The 18,704-nt window shown below is 44.1% G+C and overlaps 1 protein-coding gene across 4 annotated transcripts in view; it reads left to right on the top strand.

Annotated features, from left to right (window-relative positions):
• PRKAG2 (protein kinase AMP-activated non-catalytic subunit gamma 2) overlaps positions 1-18,704 on the top strand; it is a 1,661,435-nt gene that overhangs the window by 640,857 nt on the left and 1,001,874 nt on the right. For all 4 annotated transcript variants that reach the window (XM_078663217.1, XM_078663218.1, XM_078663219.1 and 1 more), the window contains exon 3: positions 14,948-15,230. In XM_078663217.1, the coding sequence (XP_078519343.1) occupies positions 14,948-15,230 (283 nt within the window). The remainder of the gene's footprint in view (positions 1-14,947; positions 15,231-18,704) is intronic.

The following is an 18,704-nucleotide window of genomic DNA, read 5'->3' as shown; positions in this document are numbered from 1 at the left end:
GAGCGCCAAACCTTGGCGCTCAGACCAATCACAACGCTGCATTGTAGCGTTGTGGTTGGTCAGGGGAGCCTAGCTGCCTGCTTCCTGTTTCATTCCTGACACGAGTAGAGACGACGGAGAGACACGGCGATAAGGGTGCGTTTTTTTCTTATTTTTAAATATTCCGTTACACACCCTCTCTCCCCCCACCCCGCCACCCCGATCCATGCCGGCCGCTACTGATGAGTATTTGTACAGTGCAGCATTTGCCAATTACTTGACTTTCTGACTTTTGTGAAGACAGAGCAACATGTGAATTGTGATTCTCTCTGGGGCATTTGTAATATATTAGTGTATTTGGTTTTGGTTTGGAGGGTTGGAGCTATACTCACAGGCCTAGGAGTTTGAGAATCAAATATTTCCTTGTGCAGTGATTTAGCTTCTTCCGTTCTCATCTTGGGTGTACTATTCCTGAGGTAAGCGCATGGTGAACGCCCACGGTCAGTGCCGTCTTAACGCATGGGCACGCTGGGCAGTTGCCGGTGGCCCCACAAGCATAGCGGCCCCATGCAGACCACAAATTAAAACAATTTTTCCGCTAAACATTTTTATTCCTGTGAGTGGTTGTGCAGGCAGGGCCCAGTGCACTGCTTTGCCTGGGGGCCTATAATGTAAATGTAAATGTCATGGTACTTATAGAGCGCACTGTCACCAGACAGTCACCTTGCGGTGTCGCCTATTTGGCTTCCTGGCGCTGATACTCATACCACTGTGGAACCCCTCCTGGCTTTCCCTGTGAAGTGTCCACTCCTGGGCACCCCCCGGGTGAAGCCAGGCATCCTTAGCGCTGTTGGGGCCGGTGTGGAGGCTAAGCAAGCTATTGCCCAGAGTTGCAGCGTGGGGCCCGTGATTAGAATAGGCACCGAGGCGAGAATGAACAGGTCAGAGGAAATTGAGACCGAGACCCCGCCGAGGCGGGAATCGAACACTGGTCCCTGGCCCCTGGCCAGAACTCTGCATCAGGGTCTGCCGCTCTAACCATTGAGCCACACTCCTCCACTATATAATATAATAAATATAATGCTGTTAAGACGGCCCTGCCCCCGGGTCCCTTGTTTGCTGTTCCTCAAGCGTCCTCGTCCTTGAGACACTTAGTTCCCAACTGCCTGGATAGATAGCAAATTTTCAAGATAGCAAAATACTTGGCGATGTAACACGGGAATGGAATATTGCCTCATCTCAGTCTGGAATTTGTGTTTGCCGAGAAGATGTGATTGAAACTAGCTTGCACTTTTAAATATTTAGTTTCCTTTGCGATAAAATCAGAAGGCAACTGCTTTTTTCTTGATTAGGGTTTGCAATACAAAATTGGTAAGCGGTGTCTGTGCACTGTCTAATTGCACTGAATCATCTCTTTGTTCTTTAGTAGTTTTGAAGTTTCTCACATTCTGCTTGGCAGACTAGACGGAAACTACAGAAACTGTAATAAGCTGTGGCAATTAACTGAAAGTATTTTATGCACTCTGTAACTAGTCTTTTAGATTATAATTTTATTTTTAATGTTTTTTATTTATTTACTTATTTTGGAGTTTTATATTTTTAACTTTCCTTTTTTGGTTCATAGATTAATATACGTTTTTATAATGGTTTTATGAGATTTTATGTGAATAAAGCAATGAATTGAATTGAAAAAATAAACTGGCAGCACTACGTACCAAAAGTCAGGGATAGCTTTGTCGTCTGTGGCGAGTGAGCAGTAGCTTGACTGACAATGACAAGAGAATGATAGTCCTGCTGCCTATGATAGGTGAGAGAAACCTCTGCTCTTTACTTTGAGCGAGTTACCAGAAAGCACTGGGTCAACTGTACCCTTTTCTATCTGTGCTGCTCTTGTTTTTCTTGTCCCCCCATCCCAGAGCCATTTTTGAGTTTCTCTTCCTCCACAAGTTGGTTCTGAGATTTCTCTCTCAGGCTTCCCCAGTTTCCCTTGTTTGATGCCCCACAAGAGTCATTTTCCATGAGAGTCTTAGTTCTAAAACTCCCTGGAGAGATAATATAGCCTTATAACTCGCTGTAGTGGGTTATACGGCTATTAAAGGCCCGCTGAATCGTTAAAGGCCCGAGCGAAGGCGAGGGACTTTAACGAAACAGCGGGACTTTAATAGGCGTATAGCCCTGCTACGAAGGGCTATAAGGCTATTAGAACAGTCGGCTGCAAAAGGGCAGAATGTTCTAACAAATTAAACAAAGGGTTCTCAAAGCTCGAGGGGATATAAATCCCCTCGAACTTCGAGAAGCCTTTATAGAACATTGGAATGTTGCTCTGCAGGCCTTTACCGGCCCGTAGAAGCAGGGAGCACTCCATTGTCTGCAATGGAGCTCCCAACATTCCAATGTTCTAATAAGTTATCAGGCAGGCGAGCAAGGCATGGATAAGACAAATGTGAGGGATAGTTATGATATCTAGGGCAAGTGAGCAATAGTTCTGTGACTGTGACAATTGAGACATAGGGATATATTTATAAGGATATGAAGGAGAGTGGAGCTGTGGCAAATGTTGCAGCGCCCGTTCCATCATTTCCAAAACATAGCTATGCATTGTATTCACAGGTTTAATACCGCTGCCCCAGCCTTGTAAATCTGTGGTAGCGTGAAAAAGCAATGGGTGTTGCAGTGGAATGCCCTCTGCAACACTGATTTATGTTTATGTTTATGTTTTTCTAAAGCGCATGGCTGTCCTAAGTCTTCCCAGCGCTGATTGAGAGTGCAGCCCGCAGGGATGAATGGATCGGCTCAAAGGCTACTCGGGGAGTAGCCAAGCCTTGAGATTTTTCCTAAAGCTGCGTTCCTCTTCAAGCACTTTCAGCTGCAGCAGAGGACTGCAGCGGAAAGGGGCATATTTACAAGGTGGCGTTAAGCCATGTTAAGTGGCTTAACGCCACTTTGTAAATATGGGGAATGCCGCTATGCCACTGGAGTGTCAGAAAAAGTGACAATCCGGTGGCAATAGGGGCTTGTAAAAATGCCCCATAGTCTATTATCAGGTTGTTAAAGGAAAGGTCTTGGCACTCTACAACTCCAGGGCACAAAGACTTAGGCTGTCCCAAGTCTATGTCCGATTCTATCCTACAATAAGTTTTGCATGAAGCTCTGCTTCCAAGCGTAGCATGATTCCTGGTAAACCATTTTGGCTTCACCATACTACTAAATGTAAACTGTTTACATGATGTGTATGGAAATCATATCATAGCCAAAACTTCCCCCAAAAAAATGAAAATTAACATTTTAAACAACAAACAAAATGTTATAGCAAAAGTCTGATAAGCTGTGACATGGCTATATAAATGGGACAAAGAAATAGTTTACATTTAAAAGTCTGACACAGCAGTGCACCTACAGTCATGTTACTTTGAATACAAAGTTCCCCAATGATCAGTGCTTACTAAATTTGTGCCGGTGGGTGCCGGTGGGGCTCACTGGCATTCATTTTTGGGGACCTGCACTTATTTTTCCTCAACAAACTTTGTTCCAGAGGAGGAGAGAGAGAAAAACACAAAAGGAAGAAAGAAGGTAGAAGTGAAAGACAAAAAGCACTGACAAAGGGAGAAAAAGATGCAGAGAGTGTCTGGTTCTGGACTTCAGAGGCATAAAGCGGAATTAAGACTACCCAGCCTTGCTATTCGGTATTCAACCTTTGATTGGACCAGCCACGGGTTCTAATCAAAACATTTAGCCTCAGTACTTTACAAATTAAGCATTGTCAGCTAGTCATCAGTTGTCTATGCCAAACCAGATTTTTGTCCAACCAGGGCTGAGCCTGCATTGGAATGACAGCAACATGTGACAGAGGGTTCAAGGAACAGATCTTGGCTGTTTTATCCCAGGATTTTTGAGATAAGGGAGATGCTAGTTAGTAGCTGCCAGTTCCCAGTTTTCAGGTCACAAGGACATTTATGCACTTAGATATACATTCGCATTTACGTTGCATTGTAACTGGCCTTCTCCTCAGTGTCAAATATTCTTCTAATCTTGAGTCTGCTGCACTTGGGCCCTGGTCTGTGTGGCCCTGAAGAGATAAGAGTAGCAGTGCTTCAATATTTTTGTTGCAATTCCAAAACCTATATTTTGTAAACCAGAAATTAGTTCATTACAATTGTCCTACTATAGGCACTACTTAGTAAATACAGTCGCAGTGAGACTGAGACACATATACAGGAAGGCACGGGCACTGGGAAGAAAGAAATAGACTTTGGGTCACGGAGATACATCTACATGATGGGGCAGGGAGACCTAGAGCGTGACGCAAGGACACAAAAACACTGTTTTAGGGAAAATGGCGTTTCAGAGAAAAGCATGGACACTAGCCTGCTTTTTTGTAGTTGCTTATCAAATGGAAACAACTGGGTTCAGATCAAATAGCTTCAGTTTATCCCAATTCACAATTAAACCAGGTACAACCAAATTCAATGACATCTGTAACATTAATAGGTATATAATAAATAATTTTTATAGGTATATTTGTGTCTGGTTCTTACAGCAGCACATGCCATCCCTTGTTGGCACAGTGGCGTAGCAAGGGGGGATGCGGTCCGCTGCCAGCAGCACAAGATTTGGGGGTTGCGCTCTCCCCCACACTCTTACCTGCGGCCGTCACGAAGCAAGGCAAAGGCAGAAATCGCCAGCACCCCCCCACGCTCTTCCATGCGGGTAGCAAACGCAGGAACAGCCAAGGGCGGCAATAGGTTATAGCTACACCACTGGCTGTAAAAATGCAACTGAGAACTGGAGCAGTATAATTTTAGCTCCACCCTTACACGTCACAGAAATGCAACATATATGTGCCCATAGCACCATATACTCTGTGTGCCTTAACTTTATCAAAGAGAAGTGAAATACTCAAATGTATTACTGTACTGCATGAACTGTAGAAACTAGAGATTCATAAACGTGAGCACATTTTATTTAGTTCTTTTTATTTGCATTTCAAAAAGAAACATAACAAACTACCAGCCTGTAACAGGGCGGGTCAGACGACTGAGGGGTCCGAAGAATTACAGGACTGGTGGTCCACAGTCCCCCTCTCACCCACCTTTGTACCCTCTATGCAGCAACCCCCTCCTGCTGACGAATGGATACAGGAAGGACGAACCCCTTGGTGGCAGGATGACGAAACAACACACGGCTCCTTTAACCCGACTCCTCCTACATGTGACGTCATCCCGCAGGACCCGTCAAGAACGAGCGGAACCAGGTAGTCGACGGACGATGTTTCCCTGGAGGCGGAAAGAGTGGAAGGCGAGAGAGCGGAGTGGAGAGCAGTGAGACCGGAAGAAGAAGACGAAGCGAAGGAGAGTTGTGCGGAACGGAGGAGCATCGACGGCAAGCCAGGAGGCCAACGTCCCTACGAGTCGCCCGCCACGTTCCCGCGGGAGAAGCGTGGCTCAACCAGGTACGGGGGAAGGTAGCGGGTTGGGTGGGAAGACGCAACCCTCCTGCTTAACAAAACACCCCGCCACATGTGTACAGACTTCCTTGTACATAGTGTAAATACTGTAAATATCCTACCTCCCGAACACGAGCACCAATCCTCTTCAACGCCCTCCTCACTAGAAACCCGGAGCACCAGAGCACTCGATTTCCCTCACTCCCGGTCCCTGGTAAAAAAGAAAGAGGACGGTTGTCCTAAATCTTGGTTTCTTTTCTTTTCTTTTAGGGCAACAACACCTCCAGAGCCACCTGGGTCGATAAGGCTGGTTGAAGATACCGCAAGAGCCTGGAGCCCCCACGTCAGACCAGGACGGACCCTGCCGCATTCGCCAGGGAACGACTGACCAGCAGAAAGCGACGAGTGTTCATAAAAATGGATGTATGACGTTACAACGCATACTTTTACAACGCATACATTTACAACGCATTTTTTACAACGCAACATCCATTACAACGCATTCCATTACAACGCATGCCATTACAACGAATTTTTAAGAACTACCTTTACAACGCATTCCATTACATCGCATACTACCTTTACAACGCATACCATTACAACGCATAACATTACATTGCATGTAAGGTAAGTATTGGATAGTGTAGGGGTAAAAATTACTATTCTAACTCCAGAGGGGTGCAACAGTAGGGTAAGTGTTGGATAGTGTAAGGGTAAAAATTACTATTCTAACTCCAGGGGGTGCAAAAGTAGGGTAAGTGTTGGATAGTGTAGGGGTAAAAAATACTATTCTAACTCCAGGGGGTGCAACAGAAGGGTAAGTGTTGGATAGTGTAAGGGTACTATGTGTTGTATTGCTATGCGTTGTAATGGTATGCGTTGTAATGACTGCGTTGTAATGACATGCGTTGTAGTTGTATGCGTTGTAGTGTCGTGCGTTGTAATGGCATGCGTTGTAATGGATGTTGCGTTGTAAAAGTTTCGTTGTAATGGTAGTGCGTTGTAAAAGTTGCGTTGTAAAGGTTGTTTCCCCATAAAAATAAAGCCATCGCTTAAACATACAACTACCGCCTCTGCGTCAGTTCCTTCTGCCCCACTTGCCCCGCAACACAGCCAGTATACAAATATTACAGAATCATCCTCCAGAATGCCCCATAAACACATTTGAAATGATGTTACATGTGTACCCACTTCTCCCATAGTCTCAGTAAGTGAAAATAGGATCACCACACGGCCAAACCTACCCTGAGAGAATCCATGACAGTATGGCCCAGTATCCAGGATGATACCCTCCATATGATGCCTAACTAATAAACTACCTGTGAGAAACACAGCCACCCTGTTCTTTAAATGTTTATCCTAACCATGAATGAAATGTATTTCTTATACATATTTACACATATATCTCAAGTTATGTTACATTTATTTGAAGGTGCATTGCATCATTTACCTAAGTTGCATTTATAGTGCTGCATTTATTTTGAAGTTGTATGTGCACCTATAATCATGTATTCAAAGTGCACATTTTAGTGTTTAACAAGGTTAATTTAACTAGGCCTGAATTTGATAAATGTGTTTGGTTGCCTGCATGTTCTTTCCTGTGCAGATGCAGTTTCATGGCTTCATTAGCTAGAGAAAGGAGTACTATGTATTAGAGATAGTGAGGCCGGAAAAGAAAATCTTGGCAGAGACGTGAAGAACAAATAAGTTGGAGGTTTCTATTCATGGCGTATTAATAACGGTGTACTACCCAAGGTAGTGTGAATGTCTAGGTTTCAAGAGTTGAGAGAATCTGGAGATGATGCCACTGTGAATGTGAAGTGCAATTCTATAGGTTCCTGGAAGGGTGGTGTGAGGATCTAATCATGAGAATGTTTCTATGTGTTTTAAGGTTAGACCCGATCCCTTTTGGACTTTGAGAGGTGCAGATCTCTTTGCTTGCCCTATTCTTGAGCATGTGAAGCTATATGCTAAACACTAGATCACCACGCTGCTTCATGTTTCTTAAATTTCACTGAGATTTCCTATTCAGAACTATCCCCAGTCCAACTTAGACCCCTGTTTAGATGACTTTATGATTTTTACCATTTATACTTATTTAGCTGAAATTAATTGTCGCATATCTGATCCTATCCAACTGAATTTACTTGTTGACTAACACTTCCTTTTTGAATTCTGTATTTGAATGATGCTTAATTTGCATTGATTTGAACTCATTACTAATTTGTAATAAACCCCCTTGACTTCAATTACTGATTCCTAGTCCTCATTGTGTGGTCACATGGCAAACACAAATTGTAAATTTTTTAATTGAATGCTAACTCCTTTAACTCTCAGTCACCCACAAAGGTCTGTCAATGGTAACCAGAAGACGAAGAAGGGGAGGGTGAGAAACACCGCTAATGCCAATGTGCCACATATATATGTCTACTTGAATGTACACATTGATGCCTGAAACTGTATGCTTTTTGGCTGTGGTTAAAACAATACAAGGATTTGACAAAAATGTGCATCATTGTCACCCATGCAAGTTACAGCACGCCTTCCTTCAGATCAGCCTAGAACTATGGATGTGGTAGTCACTGTATGTGACTTAACGTCTATGGTCTTCCGTGTCACGTCTTTGCATTTCTTGACCTCGCTCAGTGCATGTTGAGCTAAGACAATGATATTCATGGTGTCAGGCCTGGCAGGTTCTGCAATAGCCCACAGCAAGGAGACAAAGGCACCCAGCATAACCAGCTCTTGATCTCTGAACTCCAGTCAAAGGCAGCCAGCATAACCAACTCTTGGTCTCTGAATTCCAGTCAAAGGCACCCAGCATAGCCAACTCTCGGTCTCTGAACTCCAGTCAAAGGCACCCAGCATAAACAACTCTCGGTCTTTGAACTCCAGTCAAAGGCACCCAGCATAACCAACTCTCGGTCTCTGAACTCCAGTCAAAGGCACCCAGCATAACCAACTCTCGGTCTCTGAACTCCAGTCAAAGGCACCCAGCATAACCAACTCTCGGTCTCTGAACTCCAGTCAAAGGCACCCAGCATAACCAACTCTCGATCTCTGAACTCCAGTCAAAGGCACCCAGCATAACCAACTCTCGGTCTCTGAACTCCAGTCAAAGGCAGCCAGCATAACCAACTCCCGGTCTCTGAACTCCAATCAAAGGCACCCAGCATAACCAACTCTCGGTCTCTGAACTCCAGTCAAAAACACCCAGCATAACCAACTCTCGATCTCTGAACTCCAGTCAAAGGCACCCAGCATAACCTACTCTTGATCTCTGAACTCCAGTCAAAGGCACCCAGCATAACCAACTCTCGGTCTCTGAACTCCAATCAAAGGCACCCAGCATAACCAACTCTCGGTCTCTGAACTCCAGTCAAAGGCACCCAGCATAACCAACTCTCGATCTCTGAACTCCAGTCAAAGGCACCCAGCATAACCTACTCTCGATCTCTGAACTCCAATCAAAGGCACCCAGCATAACCAACTCTCGGTCTCTGAACTCCAGTCAAAGGCACCCAGCATAACCAACTCTCGATCTCTGAACTCCAATCAAAGGCACCCAGCATAACCAACTCTTGATCTCTGAACTCCAGTCAAAGGCACCCAGCATAACCAACTCTCGATCTCTGAACTCCAGTCAAAGGCACCCAGCATAACCAACTCTCGATCTCTGAACTCCAGTCAAAGGCACCCAGCATAACCAACTCTCGATCTCTGAACTCCAGTCAAAGGCACCCAGCATAACCTACTCTTGATCTCTGAACTCCAGTCAAAGGCACCCAGCATAACCAACTCTCGGTCTCTGAACTCCAGTCCTCTCCTTCTCGTGACACTGGCATGTCATGGTTGGCCAAAACCTGTTTCCTTGGCAGTTAACATAGAACAAGTGTCCAAGAGTGGAGTGGCAGCATATAGTGCAGCCCTGATGAAACTGCCAAAATTGATGTGGCAGTGAAACATGTCGGCATTGGCAATAGGTAATGGTATGCATGAATAGCTAACAGCCTTTTTATATGTACAGCATACACTCATTTCCCTATGAATAAAGTTGGGTAAGGGAATTGGATGCTGTGTTTTATGCACTTATTTATGTTGTGTGTTTGTCACTAGCAGATGCTTCTGCTTTCCACTGTTTGTTACACGTTTTTGGTTGTTTGATTTGGACACTTTCCTTCTACTTTCTTTGAGAATCAGGTGACTACCGATGATGAGACAGGGGCTTGTCTGGAAATTACATACCAGTTACCCCGTTGGTGGTGTTTCCGTGAGGTGTCACTTGTTTCTCGCACATTTATTCTAAATAGAATTTGGTCCAACATTGTTGGTGTGGATCCCTGTTATTGACCTAGATGGGTCAGACAACTTGTATTTGTTGTTCTGTGTATCTGTCAAGGAAGATGGGCCTTTTTTTAACGTACATTTGGGCGTAGTGCAGTGAATTGTCCCCTCATAAATTGCAGGGGTTCGGAATAGGTATCCGTACACATAGACTGCACTATTTCTTCAGTAACTGACACATGTTGACGTCCGTTGGACAGGGTCTTTTGTTGTCGGTCTATGTCATGGTTGGCCCCAAACAAACCAGTGAACTGGAATTGGGAAAGTCAAGTACTCCTCACTATTTTGCATGTGTGCGCGCAGCACAGAGATGAACCCATAATCTGATTCAAGCTCTCCTCCTCCACACCAGTCACATTGCTCTCCAGGCAGCTTCAATGTTTGCTTCAATGTTTCTTGTGGTAAAAAATTGACATATTACGCCAGTGCTAGGGAGTTCTGTGCGCGTGAGACCTTCCATATCTCCACCCATCACTTCACCTTCCTTTAAGATTTTGACATTTTAATATACTTTGATGCAAAAGTGATTCCAATGTTGAAATAAATGCATTGGTTGTTTAACCCCTCCCATGCTCGTGACGGAACCGCTCCGTCACGAGCCTCGGACGCGCTGTGCTGATGATGGAGCGGTTCCGTCACGGCCCGCTCGGCGCGCTTGCGCGGTGCTGATTCCGCACCTGTGCTGAACGTTCTGTTGAGCGGGCGGAGCCGTGACGGAACCGCTCCGTCATCAGCACAGCGCGCCCGAGGCTCGTGACGGAGCGGTTCCGTCACGAGCATGGGAGCGCCGCGTGGCCCCCCCACCCCCCTAGCGCTGCGGCGGAATTGCCACCGCAGCAAAGGGGTTAAGAAATAAAACTATACACATCAAATCCTATTTAAAAGAGTAATCACCAATAATGAATGAATTTGGGCTAATATTAGCAAGCTTTTTTCTGATTGCAAAGCATGCAGCTTGCAAAATCACAAGATGTGTGGCTGCTAAAAAGCAAACTGTAATTTACTAAAGTAAAAGGTGCAAAAAAAGGGGCGCCCGCAGGCTTTAGGCTCGCTATGAACTATAGCAATGGTTTGCAACTATAATTGTGATTGCAAGCCACTGGTCAGATATCTCTAGGGAACAGTTTACACCTTGTAAATTTGGGCTTTTATTTTGACATTGGGTGGAGCAGATAATCATCCAGAGTAACTGGTTGCTCTCCCCACTGCCACACCATTTAGTTTTTTAAGCAGGCCCTATGCCTTTATGAGGAAAGCAGCCCCTGTACCACCACAAAGGGACAGACGCTACTTTATAAAAAATCGTCAGCATTCTGTTTTTGTGAATGCAGGGGCGGGGGTCTGCTGTCTCAAGCAGAGGTCTGTCCCTGCATTTACAACCAATCACAACGAGTCGCAAAACAAACCCAACCTCATACTTAAAGAGGCAGGAGTTTTTTAATGTTCTTGCAAATCTTGCAAATTGTGATCTTACACTGTAGCTGATTTGTAAATGACTCACAGCCCAAGACTGCAATCAGGCCCTTTTATTAGCACCGTCTTTTCGACCTTTCAGGGAAAATAGTTGGCGTTAAAACCTATACAATGCTGCATACAAGAGGATATTAAACTCCCTATACACACTTCTTATGATAAAAGGCGTGTCTTTTTTATTCATAACATCCCAGTTTAGTTATAAATCGAGTTTCCATGCTCAGACTTGGTATTTACTTTGCCCCACATTATGTGTGGCTGCTTAATACTGATTTGGGTGGAAACAAGAGATTCTGTCCAATTTAGGATGTTGACTCTTAAATTATTACTGCACAGTTTTTTCTGGGACATATCCTCCAGGTAAAACCTGAAAGAATTTGGCCCAAGAAAACGACTGGAGCACATGTGGAAATCGGTTTTACATTATTACTGCACAGTTTTTCTGGGACATATCCTCCAGGTAAAACCTGAAATAATTTTGCCCAAGAAAACGACTGGAGCACATGTGGAAATCGGTTTTAGATTATTTCTGCGCAGTTTTTCTGGGACATATCCTCAGGTAAAACCTCAGGTAAAACCTGAAATAATTTGGCCCAAGAAAACGACTGGAGCACATGTGAAAATCGGTTTTACATTATTTCTGCGCAGTTTTTCTGGGACATATCCTCAGGCGTTCGATACCGTGTCCCATTCTATTCTTTTGGCAACTCTCCGCTCCCTGGGTGTGGATGGTCCGGCGCTGGCCTGGATCGCCTCCTTTCTAAGCGGGCGTACCTTCCAGGTCTTTTCTGCGAAAGCTGCATCTGCAGTTTGTTCATCGGCGAACGGCGTCCCCCAGGGGTCCATACTTAGTCTTCTTTTATTCAACATCTATGTTAGACCCCTGGCCACTATTGTGGAGGACGCTGGGCTGACGCTATTTTCCTACGCCGATGATACTCAAATTGTTTTCTTTCTCTCTAATAGTGCCTGCAATAAGACTTCTGCCTTGAAGCTTGGCCTGTCTCGTGTGGCTGAGTGGATGCAGAGCAATCTCCTTAAACTCAATGGGGACAAGACCGAGGTGGTGATACTGGGAAAGAATAAAGATCTTTGGGGTCCCCAGCATTGGCCCAGTGACATGGGGCCTACTCCCCAGCCTGTCGCCGTAGTTCGTAACCTCTGCTTTCTCATTGATGACAAGCTCTCAATAAGGCAGCAGGCCACTAAGGTGGCCTCCATCTGTTTTGCCACTCTGAGATGGCTCCAAAAAATGTTGTGGATGCTGCCCCCTTCTACTCAATGAACTGTAGTCCAGGCGTTGGTGGTATCTCGCCTGGACTATGGAAATGTTCTTTATCTCTGAGCTGATTCTTCAACTATTAACAAATTGCAAGTTGTACAAAACGCGGCTGCTCGACTTCTCCGCAATGTTCCGAGGGGAACATCGGCCTCACATGCACTGCGTGACTTGCATTGGCTCAGGATCCCAAACCGTGTCAAGTTTAAAGCCATGTGTCATCTTTTTAATATTAGACAAGGCTCGGCCCCAAAATATCTACAGAGCCTAGTACAACCGTATAGGCCAAGCCGTACTTTGAGATCTTCAACGAATGGTGACTTCACTATTCCAAGATTTAAACTTGTAAAGATGGGTGGTCGGTCCTTTTCCCACCTTGGCCCAAAATTTTGGAATGCCTTACCCACGGTTTTAAAATCTGAAACAAATTTGTTTCGTTTCCGCAAAGGACTCAAAACTCTGCTTTTCAATCAATGAGATGTTGCTATCAGCTAGCTTCAGTATGCCTATCCTTTTTCCTTCTTGAGTCTGTCCCTGGCGCCGGGAAACCCATTGCGGGTAGCTGTTGCGCATTACAAATTTAAATAAATAAATAAATAAAACCTGAAAGAATTTGGCCCAAGAAAACGACTGGAGCACATGAGGAAATCAGTGCTATTGCACCGATTTCCACATGTAATTCCCCTTTCTGTACGGGTCTGTAGGTGATAACTGCAAATCCCCCTTTACCACCGCCACCCAGAATTAACCGTATCTGCAGTATCTGTGATACAGGTGTGGATCATGGAAGGAATATGGAATGGTCAGAATATCGACAGGTAAGTATGGATAGATCTATACCTTACTCCACATCTACATACCTTGACGATATATACATATCGTCAAGTTATGTACATGTCGAGATAAAAATAATAATTATATAGCTTCTATGTTCTAGTACCTCCTCGATGTTTTAATTTTTGATATTTTGGTTACAATATTGTCATCACTCGATATTCCCTCGACAATATTCTAGACGACAACCCATGATAGAGGGTGCAGTATTACCATCTCTCAATTGCAGGACACCTAATGGAGCCCTTTATGTTTTCTCTTTCCATTTCCATGTAATGTCTTTCCATTAGGAAACAACCCTGTAAACACTGTAAACAGATCTCTACATTACACATTAATTCTATAGGTGTCTCACCAGCAGGCACTTTAAGATTCAAGACTCCAGGCCATAAAAAGGGATGATATATTTTGGCCTTCTTCCTGGCTTTGCATGCTCTCTTGAAATAACTGCTGCTTTGACAATTCAATGTAACTAAGGAAGGTTTTCGTTCTGTGCTGCAGACGACAGTTACTCTTCCTTAAGTTCATCAGTTGGGGAGGTATTAACACCAGATTTAATGCCTGACTACAGAGATCAGCAGAAGAAATTTAACCTCTTAACTTTTCCAAAATGTCTGGAACTTCTATACATTCATTGTGCAATGTTTTAGTAACTTTTGAGCAGTTTGAACTAAAAATCTATATTTTTTCGACTTCTGCAAATATTGCAGAAGATATGGATTATGTAGAAAGTGCAGAAAGTCCGGTACTATTAGCCACCTGCATGTTATGCTGCCCTCCTCATCATTCTTTCAACCCCACCCTTTCAGGTATCTCATTACTCCTCCTCTTCGTACCTCATTTTTAACATAAGAAGACCTAAATATTATCAGTATTATGTAAATGTGTCTATATGTTCACTGGCGTAACGAAAGTTGAGGGGGCCCCCCTGCATGGTACATGGGGGGCCCCTGCTCTGGATTGAATCCTGAGTTCTCAGGCCTGACTACTGTGCAGAGGGGGCCCCCTGCAGCTCGGGCCCTCTTGCCCCGCGGGGGTATGCAGGAGCCTGTGTTACGCCACTGTATATGTTGACATTGTTCGACAGCTCGAATTCTGACCCTATTCATATACGAAATGGGTGCAAATGGACACCCTCATAAAGATCCTGCGGCCTATCGGATTGACCCATAGCTGATTGTGTCAGTGACCTCCCACCACCTCTAGTCAAGACTTCCTCCCTGATCCACTACCCAATCACATCCCAAATGGAAGAACCGGCAGGCCACATCAGGCATTACAAGCCAAAAGAGTACTATCTAAATGGTAAAATGCAAATACCTTTGTTGAGAGGGTTTAAAAAAAAAAGTTCCATTGGCCCAGAAGCCCTGAACGCTGCCATCTAATTTATCTTCCTCAATTCAATAGCCACATGCGCCTGTCATTTCTGTTGGTTAAAAATAGCAGGGGTTGCAACATCAATGTACGGCTAAGAAATGCAACTCCTAATGGTTACTAATTGACATATCCTTGTATTGTCTAAGGGAAACATGTTTTTTGTGTGGGAAGCCTAGAAAAAATGAAAATGCATTTTAATTTGTTTCGTCTCTCTCCAGACAGATGAGCCATGCCAAGCTGGAAGCCCTTCCAGAGGCTTTTTTTCAAAAGGACTTCAGAATCGCCCTTCCAGCCCCGTGTCAGCCCCGGTGAGATCGAGGCAAAGCCCGGGCTCACCAAAAACAGTGTTTCCCTTCCCGTACCAAGAGTCTCCCCCACGCACCCCCAGAAGAATGAGCTTCAGTGGGATCTTCAGGTCCTCATCCAAAGAGTCATCGTCCCCCAGCTCCAACCCATCTACCTCACCTAGCGGCATCAAATTCTTCACAAGATCAAGAAAAGGTAAGGCAACATAAGCCGACAGCATGTTGTCTCCAACGAGTAGCTCGTGAGCTACCAGTAGCTCTCCAGCTACCTATGATTAGCTCTCCTGTCTGCAGTCCAGCCTAAAATATAGAAGCCTTTGCTAAGTTGAATTATTACATGTATACCAAAATTAAAAAGAATGTATTCAAGATTAAAACACCTGTCTTTTCAGAACTCGTAAACTGATGTTTGGAGAAAAATGGTTGAACTTTAAATATATATTTAAAGTTATTATTTGAGTTGGAGCGATTTCTTACTCATATTTTTAATTGGTTCCTGGGGGATTGCAGCTATGGCTTTTATGTATTACCTGTGTAATATTTTGATTCAATTTGTCAAAGCCTTTTATACTTTACTGCTCGAACCCTGCCTAGTGCACTGTTGTAATCACTGCTGACAACCTTGAATGAGATGGCCACTTTTACTTCACTAGCATTGGTAGCTCTGGATTATTTTCATTGAACATAAGTAGCTCTTATTACAGAAAAGGTTGGAGACCCCCTGTTCTACACTGTCCTCATACATTACATGCATTTTTATTAAACCTCATTTGCACTTATTTTGTATTTTTTGTCTACAAACGAGTTATAGAAATGCCAGGAAAAAATCATTGGCTTCTTCTGAAAATTCCTCTGAGTAAACGGTACAAATATGAGATATGACCTATTAGGAAACAATGCACACACACAACAGAAAATAAGGTTTGCAGTATCCTTGTTAACAGTTACCGTGTTCACATCAATCACTTCCTGCATAGGACAATTAAATAGCACAGATTACTCATAATTAATAATTCAATTAAAAACAAATTGCTTTTGGTTGTTGTTGCTGCTTTGTACTCTCAGTGTGACTTCATAGACTATTCAGTACAGTGAGGATGTATACGCTTCAGAGGTTTTAACTTTTAAAAAATATACCGCTCTGGTGAATGGTGAGATGCAGGCTATTAAATAATTGATGATAAAGGGCCTGATTTAAAAAGGTAAATTTACACTTTTGTGTAAGTTTATGATTGTTTGCTATTCTCAAAGGTGTTTTACTAGTGGTATTTTTACGACTCCGGAGCCTGCGCACATAAAAAGAAAGGGCAATCCCAGCAGCGGCTTTTGCCAAAATAAAGTGATTCGGCAGCGCAGGGACAAATAATAAAAAATTGCACTTACCTTCTTCTCCCACTGCCGCTCCGTCTACCAGCCGCCTCAGTGCCCCTTCCTTCTGAAAGTCCCTGGGCCAGCATAGGCTCCCTGACTCCCCACCCAATCCAGATGCTGCTCTCATGCTGTGACAGCAGTGCCTGGATTGGTCTGAGTTGCCTGGTTAGGCACTCAAGAAAGGACTGGGAGCCTGTGCCATTTCTCCACTCAGCTGTACCATACAGCTGGGTGGAGACATTCTAAGTGCATATGTCTGTTTGGCCCGCCTAAGAAGGCTTGCCAAACTGACATGCAGTGGCATAGCAAGGAGGGGTGGGGATGGGGCGGAGGGGACTGGCCAGCTCCAGGCTTGCACAAATTTGGGGGTGACAGTCTGCGCCGCCACTCTTACCTGCGACCGTCGAAGGGCAGCAGCTGCCGGATACGCCAGCACATCCCCTCGCTCTTAGATTCGGCTGCTAGGGGCGGCCTCAGCCCTAGCTACACCACTGCTGACATGTGCACTTACAGGTGCCCTCCAATTCTCCTCCTAGTCCCTGGCTAGTGTCACAAGAGGATTGCCGGTGAAAAATAAAATGATAATAAAATTGTTATATTATCGTTTAACTTTTCCTTCTTAGTGGGGCGACGCTCCCCTGCCATTGTGGAGGAGCCGCCACTGGACGATCATACCTTTTTATGTGCTGAGTTTTGTGCGGAGACTCCGCCGCCGTACATTACTAAATAAGCTGCAATATGCATTTGACATCTGCATCTGTTGGCCTCTGCAAGTAATGGTTTTGGATTATTTAGAAGTGTCTACATTTTTAAAAAGTTACCCAATACAAACAGAAACTAAGCTGAAATGCTTTTGTGGTTGATTAATCATTTATAATTGTCAGTTGCCGTCTGAAATGTATGAGCTTTTAATCCACTTTTGATCTCTATACGCTGTGAAGTTTCCTGCAGTGAAGTTTCGTTTCTGTGGTGGACATTGTCAGAGTGCTTAGTAACACAGATATTTTCAGAATCGAGACCAGCACAGCCTTAACCTGCGGCATTTAGCTGTGTTTCCTGTTCAATCGTTTTTAGGTTAAACAAAGCAACTGAATAGTACAAATATGGTAATTGCTTTTGTGTGACATCCACTACTGACCAAATTGACACAAATGCCATTTGTGCAAGGAAGGGGGGGGGTTATTTGCTCCGAATTGTGTGCACTGTAGCAGAAACAATCTGTGAGACCCCTCCTCCCCCTAGACTCCTCGCTCGCCTGCAGAACATGGATTGAATTGGCACATTTGTCTTAGCAAAAGTCACTAAAACACGCTTTATTCAAAGCTGGAATAATAACACAATCAAAAAGTATTAAAAGTTTGAATTAAAGACAATACTTAATACCCTCTTTCTTTGAGACTGGGATCAAGGGGCAAGTGTGGTGTGAGAAGAATAAATCCATCTCAAGCTGAACATTGGGTCTGGTGAGGAAAGCTCCCTTGGGTCTTACAAGAAAGTCTGGATCAAAGAAAAAAAACATCTAGCAGGAGCTGGTGACATGGGAGTTTTGCAGTGTTTAATCAGCTAGCAGCAGGCGTCAGCAATAACAAGTTAGTGTAAACCTAAATATCCAGAAAGAGAAAATGTCTCCATTGGCAGAAACTGGCTTCCTCGTCGACGGTGCCACATGGATGGGTTTGTCCAATCGGTTCCCAACATGTCGATTTCTCTGACTGTAGATCTTTTAAGCTAGTTATGGTCCAGTCAGTGGTGAATATGTTCAACCAGGCTATATATATGGAGCTAAGAAATGTATTCCTTCACAAAATCATGGCAGCAGTCGCTCCTGGAAAGGTCTTGCAAAGATGAAGTCATGCACTGATGCCTCTGATTCGTCTGTTTCTATAAACAATGTTTCCAGGTTTTAAAATGCAGTCTGTGATGCATACATGTGACGTTTTTCATATGCACAGTTTCCTCTGACTCTGTTAACAAAATCACTTGCTGTATTGGTGAAATAGGAAGTGATGTTGTATGTTGACGTCACCAAGCTGTCTGCCAATTCTCCTTTTGAGGGACCAAACCCAGAGTTATTAGGTACTTCTTAACATTGCTCACAGACACCTCGACGCAGACCAAGAGGGGTAATAAAACTTTTTGTTTAATAAAAACAGCTTAAAACAAAAAGAGCGGTAATAACAATGCAGACGTTCACACTAGGCCAGAAAACTTCCCAGGTTCTAGCCCTTTCCAATTCTCAACGTTTAGTTCTCTCAAGAACACTGGAAACTGAGTACATTTTATTTGCGGCAGAGGAACA

Source organism: Lissotriton helveticus, chromosome 10 (genome assembly GCF_964261635.1).
Source record: "Lissotriton helveticus chromosome 10, aLisHel1.1, whole genome shotgun sequence".
In the NCBI taxonomy this organism is placed as follows: Eukaryota; Metazoa; Chordata; class Amphibia; order Caudata; family Salamandridae; genus Lissotriton; species Lissotriton helveticus.
This window is presented reverse-complemented; position numbering and strand designations above follow the sequence as displayed.